At 37.4% G+C, this 13,280-nt stretch overlaps 1 protein-coding gene across 5 annotated transcripts in view; it reads left to right on the top strand.

The window, feature by feature from the left end:
• KCNK2 (potassium two pore domain channel subfamily K member 2) overlaps positions 1 to 13,280 on the top strand; it is a 130,590-nt gene that overhangs the window by 66,513 nt on the left and 50,797 nt on the right. For all 5 annotated transcript variants that reach the window (XM_030946020.1, XM_030946021.1, XM_030946024.1 and 2 more), the window contains one exon: positions 2,675 to 2,792. In XM_030946020.1, coding sequence (XP_030801880.1) covers positions 2,675 to 2,792 — 118 coding nt within the window. The remainder of the gene's footprint in view (positions 1 to 2,674; positions 2,793 to 13,280) is intronic.

Below are 13,280 nucleotides of genomic sequence, written 5' to 3'. Positions count from 1 at the left end.
GGAAAAAAAGAGGAAGCTGAGTGGTCTGTAAGATCATTAATTTCTTGAAGGAGACGAATCAGAAATTGCTATTCAAGTGTTCCTCATAACATAAGAACTTAAAAAATTATTTTGAAGTACATACAAACTCTCAAAAGGGAAATATGCTTTAAATGATCCACAAGTAATTTGAAGATCTTACTGCCACAGAATGACTTGGCTCCCAAAAAACAAGTGAGCTCCAAAAGTAATTAGGTAAATAAATGGCAAAGCAATTCAGCCAAGCCAATCTGAACACCACTATGCAGATGCAGCCTCCTACTCAGAAAGTCCCTAAAAGTGTGCACAGTCAGAACTTAGGAGGCTGTATGAAAAGGAAGCATCTCTGAAAGCAGCCCTGATTATTTTTCTGATTAGCAGTTGGATAAAATCAGAGACATAATAATAGTGGCTAATTGTCTTTTGTAGCCATCTGTTGTGCCTTGGGCAGTTTTGGGTTAAGCTGTATTTTTTTTCCAGAAAAAATGTAGGTGTGGTAGATGAAGTCAGGAAATGCATAGCTGTAATGGGTTGTTGAGCAGTTTACATTGGAACACCTTTCATATAAAAGGCCTTGAGGTACATATGGCTTCAAAAATGTGCAGTGATGGTAAAAGCCCTGAATTTTACAAATCCATTTTACATCTGGATTTGTATAAAACTTGATCTTGCTGGACTGTCTGAACAGGTCCCTTGCTCTGGGAGCACCTTTATCCAGTACAAGAAACTATAATGAAACAAGAATGGTTCCAAAAATTACATTGATCCAGTGCTATATCAAAGAATGTCCTCACTGGAGAGTGCTCCCATGTGCAGGTACCAGGACTTGTGGTGGCAGCTCTTAGTGCCCTGAAATGTAACAGCACTCAGTGAGCCCTGTATAGCACAGCACACTGATTCACACTTCCTTGTAAATCAAAGGAATATCTGTGTTGTGTAAATCATAAAATCAATTCAGCTGATGGTTTTCACATGCCTCTTAGTCTGGTATGTCCCTTCCCACATGGATGGAAACACCTGTCAGTGTCGGTGCTGCTGCATTTACTCCTGCCAAGCTGGACACCATCTACTAATGTAGAAGATTTATCCTTCCAACACAAAGGAGAATTAAACTCTCTTTCCCCTCACTTTCCCCATCCTTTCTCCTTCCTCAGTAGGATTGAAAATTCCACTTCTTTGATGTCTGTCTCTCTGTTATTTAAAAAAGAAAAATTAAAAAAAAGAAGTTAAAAGTTTGTGTAAAGATACCCCAGCTAGTCTTCTGTTGACAACCCTGGATGGTGGAAATGGTTTAGGTTTGGCAGGAAGATCCCTGTGGCTGCAGAGATGCAGCAGTGGGCTTCAGAATGGTTCCTTTTGTGCATCTGAGCTTTGAAAATGGCAAACTGGAAATGTTGGATTTAAGCTGAATTTCTTGTTGGATTTAAATTCAATAATAAAAAATAGATGTCCTAGTTACTCCCACATTGTTACTTCATAATCTCTGTCCAGATCAAGTGACTTCTGTGGGGACAGTTTAGGAACAGAAATGTTTTAATTTCCAAATAATCAAAGTATTTTGGAACTGAAAAAATTCTTACTACTGTACAACGCTGTTCCTCTGCAACAGACTGCCTAAAGGGAAGATGGCTCTGGTCTGTCCTATCACTGAATATATTTATGTACCTAATTATTGTTGTACATCTTGCCAAGCAGGAACTACTAGTCAGTTGAAATGCTCATTTTCACTTTGTGGTATTGCTTCCTCTGTTTTTCTTTTGTTAGACACCAATTATCACAAGTAGCATAATTAGAAATAAATCCTGTTTTAAAGTTTGAGGATTAAACAAAAACTTATATTTTAAAAAATATCACAAGTTTAAAAATACTTTTTCTTTAACTCAAATACCAGTATATATCTGCACTTGTGATATAACAAAACAGGAATATGGTTTGTAATAAGAATTTACAGTAGTTGATACTGCTGAAAGAAGAAAAGTGTCCGATTTCTTGAGACTATGAAGATGTCATTAGTGGCAAGCTTGTTGACTTTATTTGCTAGGACTGAATTTTTCAAGAGCAACATTTCTGAAGTATATAGTTGTATAGAGATACATGTTTGTTATTTGGCTGAATTTTTGCTGCAATAGTGAAAGTTTTATAATTGTATGTGTAATTGCTTTAATTATTGAAATGTCTGTTTTGTAAAAGTGTTTTCTTTCTTTGGGATTAATTTGTTACAGAACAATGCATGGGCATTTTTTCTTGGTGTTTTAAAATGACTGTTCTTAAGAAGTCCATTTGCTTGCCTAACACAACACAGGAACAATGGGGGAAATTCTCATTATAAATTTTGTCTAATGCATGTTTTTCTTCACCAAATAGTTACAGCAGTAAAAATAATTCTGTTTGTCTTCTAACTAAGATAGTAATATCACAGATTTTGCATTCTCCCCAATGGTCTGGACTTTACAGCTCTTCTGAATTGCCTGGGGTGGTTGCTGAAGAATAAATTGTACCCTGATGGAGTGAAAAAGCTCGAGTAAAGCAACACAGATCCTTTTCTGGTTTAGTGCTTGCATCAAATAAATGATTTAATCAATTTACTGTATAATATATATACATATATGAATACAATTGTTTCATGAATATTGACAAAATCTTTTTAAACTTGCAGCAAGTAGTGGCAGCAATAAATGCAGGAATCATACCTTTAGGAAACACATCTGCTCAGAACAGTCACTGGGACTTGGGAAGTTCCTTCTTCTTTGCTGGCACTGTTATTACCACCATAGGTAGGACACAGCTTATTATCTTTTTATATTCAATGAGCTGAAATTCTTGATTTCCAGTGTGTGCATGTATCTGTTAATGGTAAATCTTCCAAATCTTCTGTTTTAAGTAGAGAGTTATTTTCTAGCTGCAGGGGCAGAAATAATAGCTGTCTGTACAGGAGGCCTAGCTGAGTGATTTTTCTGTAGAAAAAAAATGTTGCTGTAAATTTCTCTCAAGTAACTGGAAGAGGTTACTTGAAAATATTTTGGAAATATTTTCTGGGGAAAATTTGGTCAACTGTACAGTCACAAGTCTTAAGTAGGGCATGATTTAAAGCACATGTGCATTAAACCGTGACTGAGATGTATGGAATTAAAAGCCTGCATTCTCCCATTTGATGTTTTTATTTTATCTAAATTCTGAAAGAGTCACTGTCCCTCTGAGCAGGTGTAAAAAAACAGTGTTTGATATTTCAGTTTCTTCCCTTTGACTATTGTACACATGGTACGGAGTTAAAAAAATTAATGTATCTCATAGCTCACAAAAGGGTATTCACAAAGATAGATGGAAATTTGGAGATGAAATCATGAGAAAAAAATTGAGAGTACTATATTAGGAATTGTAGCATCTTTGCAATAATTATGACTACATAATATTTACATGCCTATTGTGGTGGAAGAGGATGTTCTTTTTAAGTGTTGTCTGGACCTGTTTTCTTTCTTTCTGTAGAAGTGCACAAATAACATATTTTTTGTGTGTTTGAGTATAAGCATGTCTACATTTATTTGTATGAATATTGTGCCTATGTGATATTTTTCCACATCTAGAGTAACAGAAACACAGGTTTAGTGAAACCAGAGAAATTCTTACCTTCTTGATTTGCAGCAAACTGACTGATTTCATAGTAGCACCTCCTCATGGTGATAAAAACCCTCAAGTATTGAAAAATCTAATTAAAATTAAAGGTTATAAACAAAAAGAGCAAGAACTTTGAAAGGGCAGGTTTGTGATCAGTCTTATGTTATCCTCTTTGGGCAGCACTAAACTTTATGTTGTGAGCATCCCCGGTCCTATAGAAAATGCAGAATATTTGTTTCACTTTCTAATAAGGATAAAAGTTAACGTATAAAAAGTGTTCAAGGAATTAAAAGTTCAAAAATTATTTTAAAGCAGTGGAACATTTTGTCTCCCCATCTTTTTTTCTAAGTAAAACTAAGGCTTCTCTAAATCAAAATGCTTTCTGATTTAATTTACTGACCTGATTCTACCAAGCCATGTGTAAGTCCAGCTTGGAAGAGAGCAGAGATCTGTGAAGGCGTCCAGGCCTGTGATCCACTGTTCCCAAGAGGAAAGATAACCCAATAGGAAATACATTTGAAAATTAATATTTCGGGTCGTTTCTGCAAACCAGAGTTGTCAGAAGCAGGTCAAACTGGGCAACAGTAAATATTTGTTTCAAGTTTTGTGATAGCAGCCTGAGAAAAAAAATGGGGGAAAAAAGTATTCCATAAAATATTTTGGCTTTGAAGTGGCTGGGTTTCTTTCATCAGGGATCCTTTCTGGTGGGCAGCTCCCAGCCAAATGTACTTTTGAGCTTTTCTCAGATCCAAGGGAAGCAAGATTATGTGGAAGCTGCAGTGTCTTGGTGTTGTCTTAATGCTGTGACCCACCTCACCCCTGGCTCACAGGGCTTGTGGTGTAACAGAAGGTGGTGCTGGGGTGAAAAGCACTTGGAAAAGTGAATTACCTGGGAAAAGGGTGGTGAGCACAACAGATGGGTGTGCTTTCCCTTAATCTTTGGGTTATTATGTTCCAGCAAGTGATTTTGTGTTCAGAACAGTACCTTTGAGTATATGAGTAACTTTTTGAAAATGAAGGCATTCCTTCCAGCTAGAGGGCATATGGTAATAATAACTTGATTTCTCAAGAGAGTCAAAACGTGGTTTATGAGCATCTCCAGAGAGCTGCCATAGGTTTCAGACAAACACTACAGATACTCTCTGTGGACAAAGACAGGTCTATGTAAATTCATAGAATAACTTTACAGAAATAATTTGTAAAAGACATTTGATAAATATGAATACAATTTGTAAATATTCCATCCTTTAGTCTGTATACCTTAAGAAGTACTTGCAGATGAGAAAAAGGATTACTAGCATTTAGAGAAAATGATGGCTTTCCAGCAGGTTCTGTTACAGCAGATTTTGTAGCTTTCCACACCACGTATTACTATTAATTTTACCATATCACTTAGCCCACACTCTTCCTGGTGATATGTACGAATGTAAGACATTCAAATGGAACCAGTAGTCTATGAATAGAATTTCTCAAACCTTCCTTTAATGAAAGCAAAGCCTTTTCTTACTGGCAGTAGCACTTGCATCCCACAAATATTTGGTTTCTGGGGAGAGGATAATAAATAAAGCCTTTAGCATCTGCCTAAGCAATAAATAACTGCTTTGCAGTTACTGTTCTTGTTGTATCCCTGTGGTGAACACTGACATGAAAAATATTGTCTATCTGTGGCTGCTGGAGCAGACTAGAACCATCTTCTGGATCTGCTGTAGGTTTCTGAAAGGTTCCATTATGTCTCTAGAGTTCCAAAGCCAGCTCACACAAGCAGAGGCAACACTTCAGAAAACGTGGCTTAGTATTTATGTAGCATTTTTTGAAATCTGTGATAATCCTTCTTGCGACTCAATAAATGTTACAGTGCCTAATATAAAATTAGCAAAATCAGGTTGAATAGAATAGGATGTGATACTGCTACTAGATCTTTTCTAAAAAGTGGATTTAGTTGAGAATCATAATCAAACAGTTTCACAAGGCTTTCTTTCCTTGGTTTTAGCTTTGCATTTACTACTGTGAAGCAGCACAGAACTTGTTTCAGAAGGGTTATAGCTTTGGCTGGCTTAGTTAGGTGGTTTTGCTCGTGAATGTGTTTCCAGAACAAATATACCTCATCTCAACAAAGAGATGTGAAATTGCATGATTATTAGTCTGTGCATATGGAATGGTTTCAGACAGTCTCTTAGAGGGAAAAGGGTAACAGAGGTAAATAGGAATATGAAATCATCTATGAAAAATATTGTTGCATTGTTCCCTGGGATACTGTGCATGCTGCAAAGTACAAAAGAACCTCTTTTTGTCTACCTGAAAATGTCATTATCCAGTCAGTCCTTCTCCAAGACCACATGACCAAAGAAAAGAAAAAAGAGGGTTGGGGAGAAAAGCAAGAAAAATGGTAACTTAATCATAAGGCTGGAGATAGTGCTGAGGAGGAAGGGAAAATAACCTGTATGCCTTTTTTTTTTTTTTTGCCTGTCTTTTCATTCTGAGTTCATTGCTGGTACTGTGCATGGTTTGTAACCTCTGGTTCGTTTCCTTCAATAGGTAGCTGAACTTAGAAATGGGCATAAGACACAACCTGTACACACACCAATTTCCCCCAGATTTATGTTTTAGGGGTGAGGAAAGTTTTATATTGGCAGCATGGTAAAAAAACGAGACCTGTCATTTTGAATCTTGAGACCTGTGTCCAGTAAAATGAAAAAAAAACCAAAGAAGACATGCCAAGGTCTTGAGCTCAGCAAGTTGTTTTCCCAAATGTCTGGTGTCTCAGCACATAAAAAATTACAGTGTCCTCTATAATACAAGAAACTGCACCGCAAGAACCTCTATTAGCCTGCTATGGATCTTCATCTAAAAGAGCTGCATTATTTCCACTCTTATTCCAGACAGCCTTATCCCAGTCATGATTTTTTCAAGCACTGTAAGGTAGACATATGGGAAGAGTGTTCATTCAGCCTCCGGGAAGATGGAGTGCCTTGGATGGCAGTTGAGAGCACGGTGGCAGTGCCAGCAGCCTCGCTGGTAGCTGTGGTTTGCTGGAGTGCATCCTTCCAAACAGAGCTCCTTTGGTGGTTTGCTGGAGTGCATCTTCCAAACAGAGCTCCTTTAGTGCCTTAGCACTCGAGGATGCATCACAGCCCCATGGATGGCCAAATCCAACAGTTGCCAAAAACTGGGTCCGACAAATCCAAAAAGGAAGAACACATAATTTCTTCTTGTCCTTTTCAAATGTCCTGGCAACTTTTGTTGCCACCAGCCCTTGACTTTTGAACCCAACATCTCATGTTCACTGGAAACTGAACCTCTTGAGAAGTTTACTTATGATTAATGTCTTTAATTTAGGTTCATGAAGTTAGCTATGGGAATATGGGGTTTTGGGGTCCAAAAGTGCAACAACTGTTATTAAAGTGTGTGAAAGAATGTGAATAAAAAAAAAACCAAAAAACCCCCACCAAACCAAAAAAACAAACAAAAAAAAAAAAAAAACCACAAAAAGAAATAGAAAAAGAAAATAAATTTGTAAATATTTACATTTTAGGGAACAGATGTGAATAGCAAGCAGCTAAGACACTAAAAATAGGTTTTTGTTTTTGACTAGAAATTTCAACCTGATTTGTCATTTTTAAAGCTGCAGTTAGTTATGTAGCTTCAAATGCAATTTCACTTTAAGGAACCGTTCCTTCTGTCATTTTCCCACTGGCTGGACAAAAGATTTGCTTTTGAAGGCTGGGTATTTTAGAAAGTCCTATTACATTGCTTTTTGATTTGAAACAATAATAAAATCCTGCTGCTAGAACTGTCCCTTCTGGCACCATTCCACTGCATTTCTGAAACACAAGGTAACAGAATAATGTGCTGACAACTAAAATATACAAAACACTTTTGATGTTACAAAAAGACAAATATTGTTCATAATGAGATGTGTTGCCTATTATGTCAGATAATCATAAAGCTAAAAATTTGCAAATGACATTGAAAAATTTGTTCTCCTAGTTCAGAAAAGTAAGAAACATCATGGGCTTATCTTAGAACATGTTACATTTTTTATTTGTTTGTGCCACCAAAGAAGAAACAAGGATTTTGAGGATGAACATAAAAGCTTCATTTTACAAGATTGCAGCTTATCAGAGTGTAAATACTTGGATTTCTTTTAATGTAATTGTAAGGGAAGAGAGAAGAAGCAAGCAAAAGAAAGTGAAGAGCAAATGCTGAGTTATTGAGGAGGGGATTGGAGAAAAACTCCTGAAATTAAAAAACATAAATACATTTGCCTGAAAAATATTCCTATATGTGACTTTTCTTCATCATATCAGCAATTAAATCTGCATTTGTGTCCATTACTTAAATGCACTTAACTCTTGATGGACATTTGAGTATAGGGCTTCCAAGGGCCTCTTTCTTTCAGGGCTCCTCTACTAGAAATAATCTTCATCAAGGCAAGAGCAAGGATCTCACCCTCTGCTGATAGCCTGGCTGCACAGGTCCAGACTTCACAGAGCTTCTTGCAGGAGTCTGTGTGTGGCAAGGCTGAGTATAACCAGCTGATAAGACCAGCTGCAGAGCAATGCAGTAAAAAAAGTGGTTAAAATTTATGGTCTGTGAAAATGTGGTAGTAAGAGACATGCTACAGAGGTCACTGGGGAATGAAGTGGAAATGCTCCTTCCCTCTCTTGTTCTGCAGAGGACTCCATTGAAAACTCCTGCTGCTCTCCTGAGAGCCACCTTGACTCTCAAAGTGTGTTAAACATGTATATCTCATCTGATAAGATGTCAACAGAAAGAATTTTTAGGTTTAGGAAAAATCCCCCTGAGATCTCTTCAGAACTCATTCTTTCCTCCAGGTTAGTGTTGTGCTTAACTTCCCATCCCTGTGCTGCTGTCCTTAATAGTTGTTGGAACTAAATTAGGTTTTTAGTCTCTCTTTGCTCCATTCTAATTTATTTCCTTTGCTCCTTTTGTTGCACTTTTGAAGAAGTGTCTGAATTTGACCCAGTTATTGGCTGTTGACAAATAGTGCTTCAATTGTGCTCTGGAGAGACCTGTTAGGATTTGGCAACACAATCCTCCAAATATTTCATCTGAACTGAGCATACTCTCTCCCAGGGCAGTAGTGACTAAACAAGATTTCCTCTGTAATTATTTCTCCCAGGAAGAGTGAGTTGAAAGTGTATTACCACTATGCCCTCAATTTTCTCCTGCATTTGCTCAGGCAGTGGGAAAGAGGGCTTATCTGACTTGAATGCCAAAGAAATAATACGTGGACTGTACAAGATACAGGAGTAATAATTAGGATAAGACTGCTGAGAGCTAGGGAACCTAGGACTGTGGTGGAGAAAGGATGATGTTGAAGAGCTGAAAGGAAATTTTATTAGATGAAGAGCTCAGTTAGAGACATTGAGGGCTTGTATATCAGAAAAATTTGAATTAAATTGAATGAACAAATCACAGAAAACAAATTAAGCCTCACCGGCCAAAATGACTGGGACTAAGAAAACACTCAAAATTGCCAAGGGTAGCTCTGAAATTGAAAAAGTGCAAGTTTATAGAATGACACACAGCTTTAATTATACAGAGAAGTGATTTTTTCCCCCTACCAGCTCTGGTTTGATACACAGGAATCTGATGTGCAGGAATATGGTAAATTGCAAGCACTTGCATACTCTGTGGGCCATATTCAGGGTCTGATATTTCTTGTGTGACTTTACGTTATCAGCTATATTAGAACAGGTTAGGGTGATGTAGCCTCTTAGTTGTGAATTTACAAGAGAGGTTTTTTTATCTGGTAAGTAATGAATTCTGGACAAGAAATTTGGCAATGGATTGTATGAAGGGATGCTGTCTTTAGGGAAGGAGGTGGCATCAGTGACATTTCATATATTTGTTGGCCTGATCTTTCTCTTTGCAAATTTTTATTCTTTCAGAATTTAGATTCAGAGCTCTGCTAACTACTTTCTTTGCTTGTCACACTGAGTTTCTGACTATATTTATGTTCTGGAATATTTTTTCTGACCACCTGGGATGTTCTTGTACACTGATGTGACTTCATTAAAATAAGTTTTTCATTAAAAAGCCTTTTAATTGTCTTTGATAAGCTTCCTGCTAGGCAGCACTGACAGTTTTGTCTTGGTGTGGTGCCTATTTATTGCTGGATCTTGCCAAGCAAGAAGGCAGACATACCATTTTTGCAGTTTGATGTACTTGCACTTTTTGAGCTTTTATCTTCTTTTTTTTTTTTTCTCAAAACCTGAAAATAGTTGTGTTAAAATAAATTGCCAGGTTTGCAGCTTTCCATCACTCCATTGCCTTTGGTAATTTCCTAAACAACAGGCTATGCTTAAAGCAGTTCTGCTTAGAACTTCAAGTCATGTTGTGGAGTGAAAATGTCAATTTGTCAGTTGTGACAGTCCCCAATTCACACTGCAAATGAGCAGTGAAGTTTTCACAGCTTGCTCTGTTAATTCCAGTGTGCTAATGAAATTGAATTTTGTTTTCTTTATTCAGATTTCTCATCGCTGGCTGATTAGAAAAGGGTTTCTGAGCCTCCTGATCATGTCCATTTCCATTCCCAGGTTACAAAAGCTTGTTGCTATCAGTAAAGGAAAGGATGCAAGGAAGAATTGCCAAGTAGGGTTACACTGTGTGCAGAATGCTAGGATGAATGGCATTACTTCCTGCTCCCTTTTTGTTTATTTTTGTAATTGGATAAGGAGTGGTGCAACCAACCATGAGAACCTCAAATCCTATAAGCAAACAGTGGCACAGGATTTTGGAAAACACTGAAAAAGCCAGAATGGTTTGTGCTTTGCCTCTACATTGGGGTCACTGAGTGGGTAAGGTTTAGAGGCCAAAATAAAAGCACTTGTTCACAGTGTGTGTCCCCTCAGGATGGTCTGTTGGTAAGTTTTGACCATGTTAAGATGTTTATCTTTGTGTGCTGCTTCATTCACATCTGTTTCCAGTTTGTGTAGTTGAGCTGCTGAGCAGAAGTGGCTTTTAAAGTGGGAAAGGCAGCTGTAATCCGTCACAGATTTGTTAATTTGTTTTTTGGTTTGTTGATTTTCTTGTTTTTTTGGGTTTTTTTTGGGGGGGACTCATGATACAAGACTAGCATGGGGGCACATAAGCTCTCTTGAAAGCAAAGTTTACTATCAGCTGGGATTTCTGCCTACTGATCACCATAGAAAGTAGACACTTCTTAGGTACTTCTAGCATGGCTCTGGATGTTGAGCAGTTTTTGCAGATGTGGCTGAATTGCATGTGCTTTTTATACCAGGTGAGTAGCTGCCTAATGTAAATCATACTCTGTTTGCCTATTGTGTTAATCTGAGTGTAGGATGAGGTGGTTTATCTCCCTGGGAATTAGGATCTGAAGAAGGTTGCTTGTGTTGTATTGAGGCTTTGATTGATGTACACATCAGCTGTACAATTCCCCAGTGCCAGGAATGTCCCTTGGCATTCTGGCTGGTCACAGCAGGGTAGGTACTGGTGCTCATGGGGCATAGCTGGGCCTGGATATTCCAGTGGTGTGCTGAACTGGAGAGCTAAAATCTGCTTAAGGAAGGGTCTAGGTAGACCCTTTAACCCATATTCACCCAAATGTTTTTATGCAAACTTGGCTGTACCATTCCCAACAGCTGGTCAGGGTTACTAGTTGATTCTATTTCAATGATTCAGAAAGATAACCTTTTTTCCCCCCTCCCAAGAATATAGAAAGGTTTACTGATAGTGTAAAAGACCTTAAAGATTTCTTGAACTGCCACTAGTATAAAATCTGCTGCCTTGTGCCAACAGCATTATGGAGTAAAATATCATTCAAGTATCACTACAGCAAATAGAAATATCCATTAGCATTTCATGGAAGTGTTTCCTTTTTATACAATGAGAGCTCTCTATACTTTATAGATTTCTCATTACTGCCAGCAGCTTGATTCCATTAAAAAAAAACCTTGAAAACCAGAAGGGAAGCTGGGTAGGAATACAGGCAAAGGGGAAATTAACAAAATCCATTAACATTTTTTCAATGATTTTTGTCTGTGTTGAATCCTCTTGTGTTTTGGAGAATCTCCCCCTCTGGTGTGATCTTTTTGCAAGAGCTGTATGAGTTGATATGACTGCAAGCAAAGTTGTAGTTTGCATCTCAGTGTGTGTTAAAAATCCATATTTTTCAAGAGTAAAAGTTGATTTCTACAACAACAAGCATTGTATATGCAGATATATCAGAAGATCAAGAGCATAAAAATTGGTACATTTTGATTTATCTGATTTGAACTGCTAGTGCAAATATAATTGTTCAATATAACCTTACAGTCTGATGACTCCAATTTTTCATTTGGCAGAAGCAGATGGTTACAGAAGGCATGTTAATTGCAAATTAAAAGTAAGCTAGGTAGCAAGGAAGACTTGAGGGATGCATAATTTACGTGATGGTGTAGAGAAGTCCTGTATGTGCTTACACACCTTCTGGTCATGCTGAGTTTTACCAATGTATAGATGCTTTTCCAGGTGTGAAAAAATGCAGTGTAAGCTAAAGGGAGGATAATTGTCTACTTCATACCAGCTAAAAGCAAATAAATTGTGTGGTAGTACAGCTATTAGCCTAAAACATATGATGAGTTATTCTCTTCCTCAAGGTGTTCTTCTATTGAGTATTACTGGTTAAAATTTTTAGTCTGGGCTTGCACAGCAGGATTGAGGAGAACAAAATCTTTGTCCTTCTAGATAATGTACTTTGTGAAAATCATCCTCTTCTAGGTGAGACAGTTTCTGAGGTTTTTTTAAAATTTGTTTTTGTTTGGTTGGCTTTTGCTAAAATGCAGTTAGAAATACTTTGTAAGAAATTAGTAGCTTAAGTGTTTCGATTTTTGGTTCTGTGGGGACAAATCTGCAGATTGTTGCTCCTTCATGGCTTCACTGAAGGTGTGATTTCCTCCCTTTCCTGCACTTGTGTGGGATTCTGATGAGTTTTGCTGAACCAGTAAGCAGAGCAGGGAGAAAGTCAAGTGTAATTAAAGACAAGGAGCTACTTCATTTGGACATCTTTGCTGTGGTTGCTTCATAGCAACAACACAAACTGTGTAAGTTCAAGTCTCCCTGGACAGAAATTGGTTCATGTTTTCAGTTAGCCTACCTTACCTGCAGGGATCCTTACTCAGAACCAGTTGTCTATCTGAAATCAGTAATTAAATATGCTCAGATACTGTGGGTATGAGAGCATCACTGTAATATTTAGAGGGATAATAACAAAAGTATTTAGCAGGAAAAAGAACTGCGATCTTGAAAACTTAAATGCTTTAAAAAATCCAGCTATGCTGAAGTGGCTTTAAATGCTTTGAATGTAAGCACTGTTTCCATTCCACAGAACTTGGTATTCTTTATAAATTTTGTGGTTTAAGTTCTAGTATCCAATTTTAAACCTATATCTGGTTAAAGAGGATCTGATTTTAAAACACTGGTGCTATTTTGTACCAGCTAGAATGTCATGAGGATTTCTGAGGTTGTAACGAAAAGGAATAACTCAATATGTTTGCTTAGCTCTTCCTTATTCCTGATAGCCAGGCTCCAACTGTGGCTTCTGAATAATTGCTTCCTTGCTGTCATCCCGTGTTGCTGTACAGATTTTTCATCTCATTTCCTTTCTCCAGGTTTATAATCTGAAT

Source organism: Camarhynchus parvulus, chromosome 3, assembly GCF_901933205.1.
Source record: "Camarhynchus parvulus chromosome 3, STF_HiC, whole genome shotgun sequence".
In the NCBI taxonomy this organism is placed as follows: domain Eukaryota; kingdom Metazoa; phylum Chordata; class Aves; order Passeriformes; family Thraupidae; genus Camarhynchus; species Camarhynchus parvulus.
This window is presented reverse-complemented; position numbering and strand designations above follow the sequence as displayed.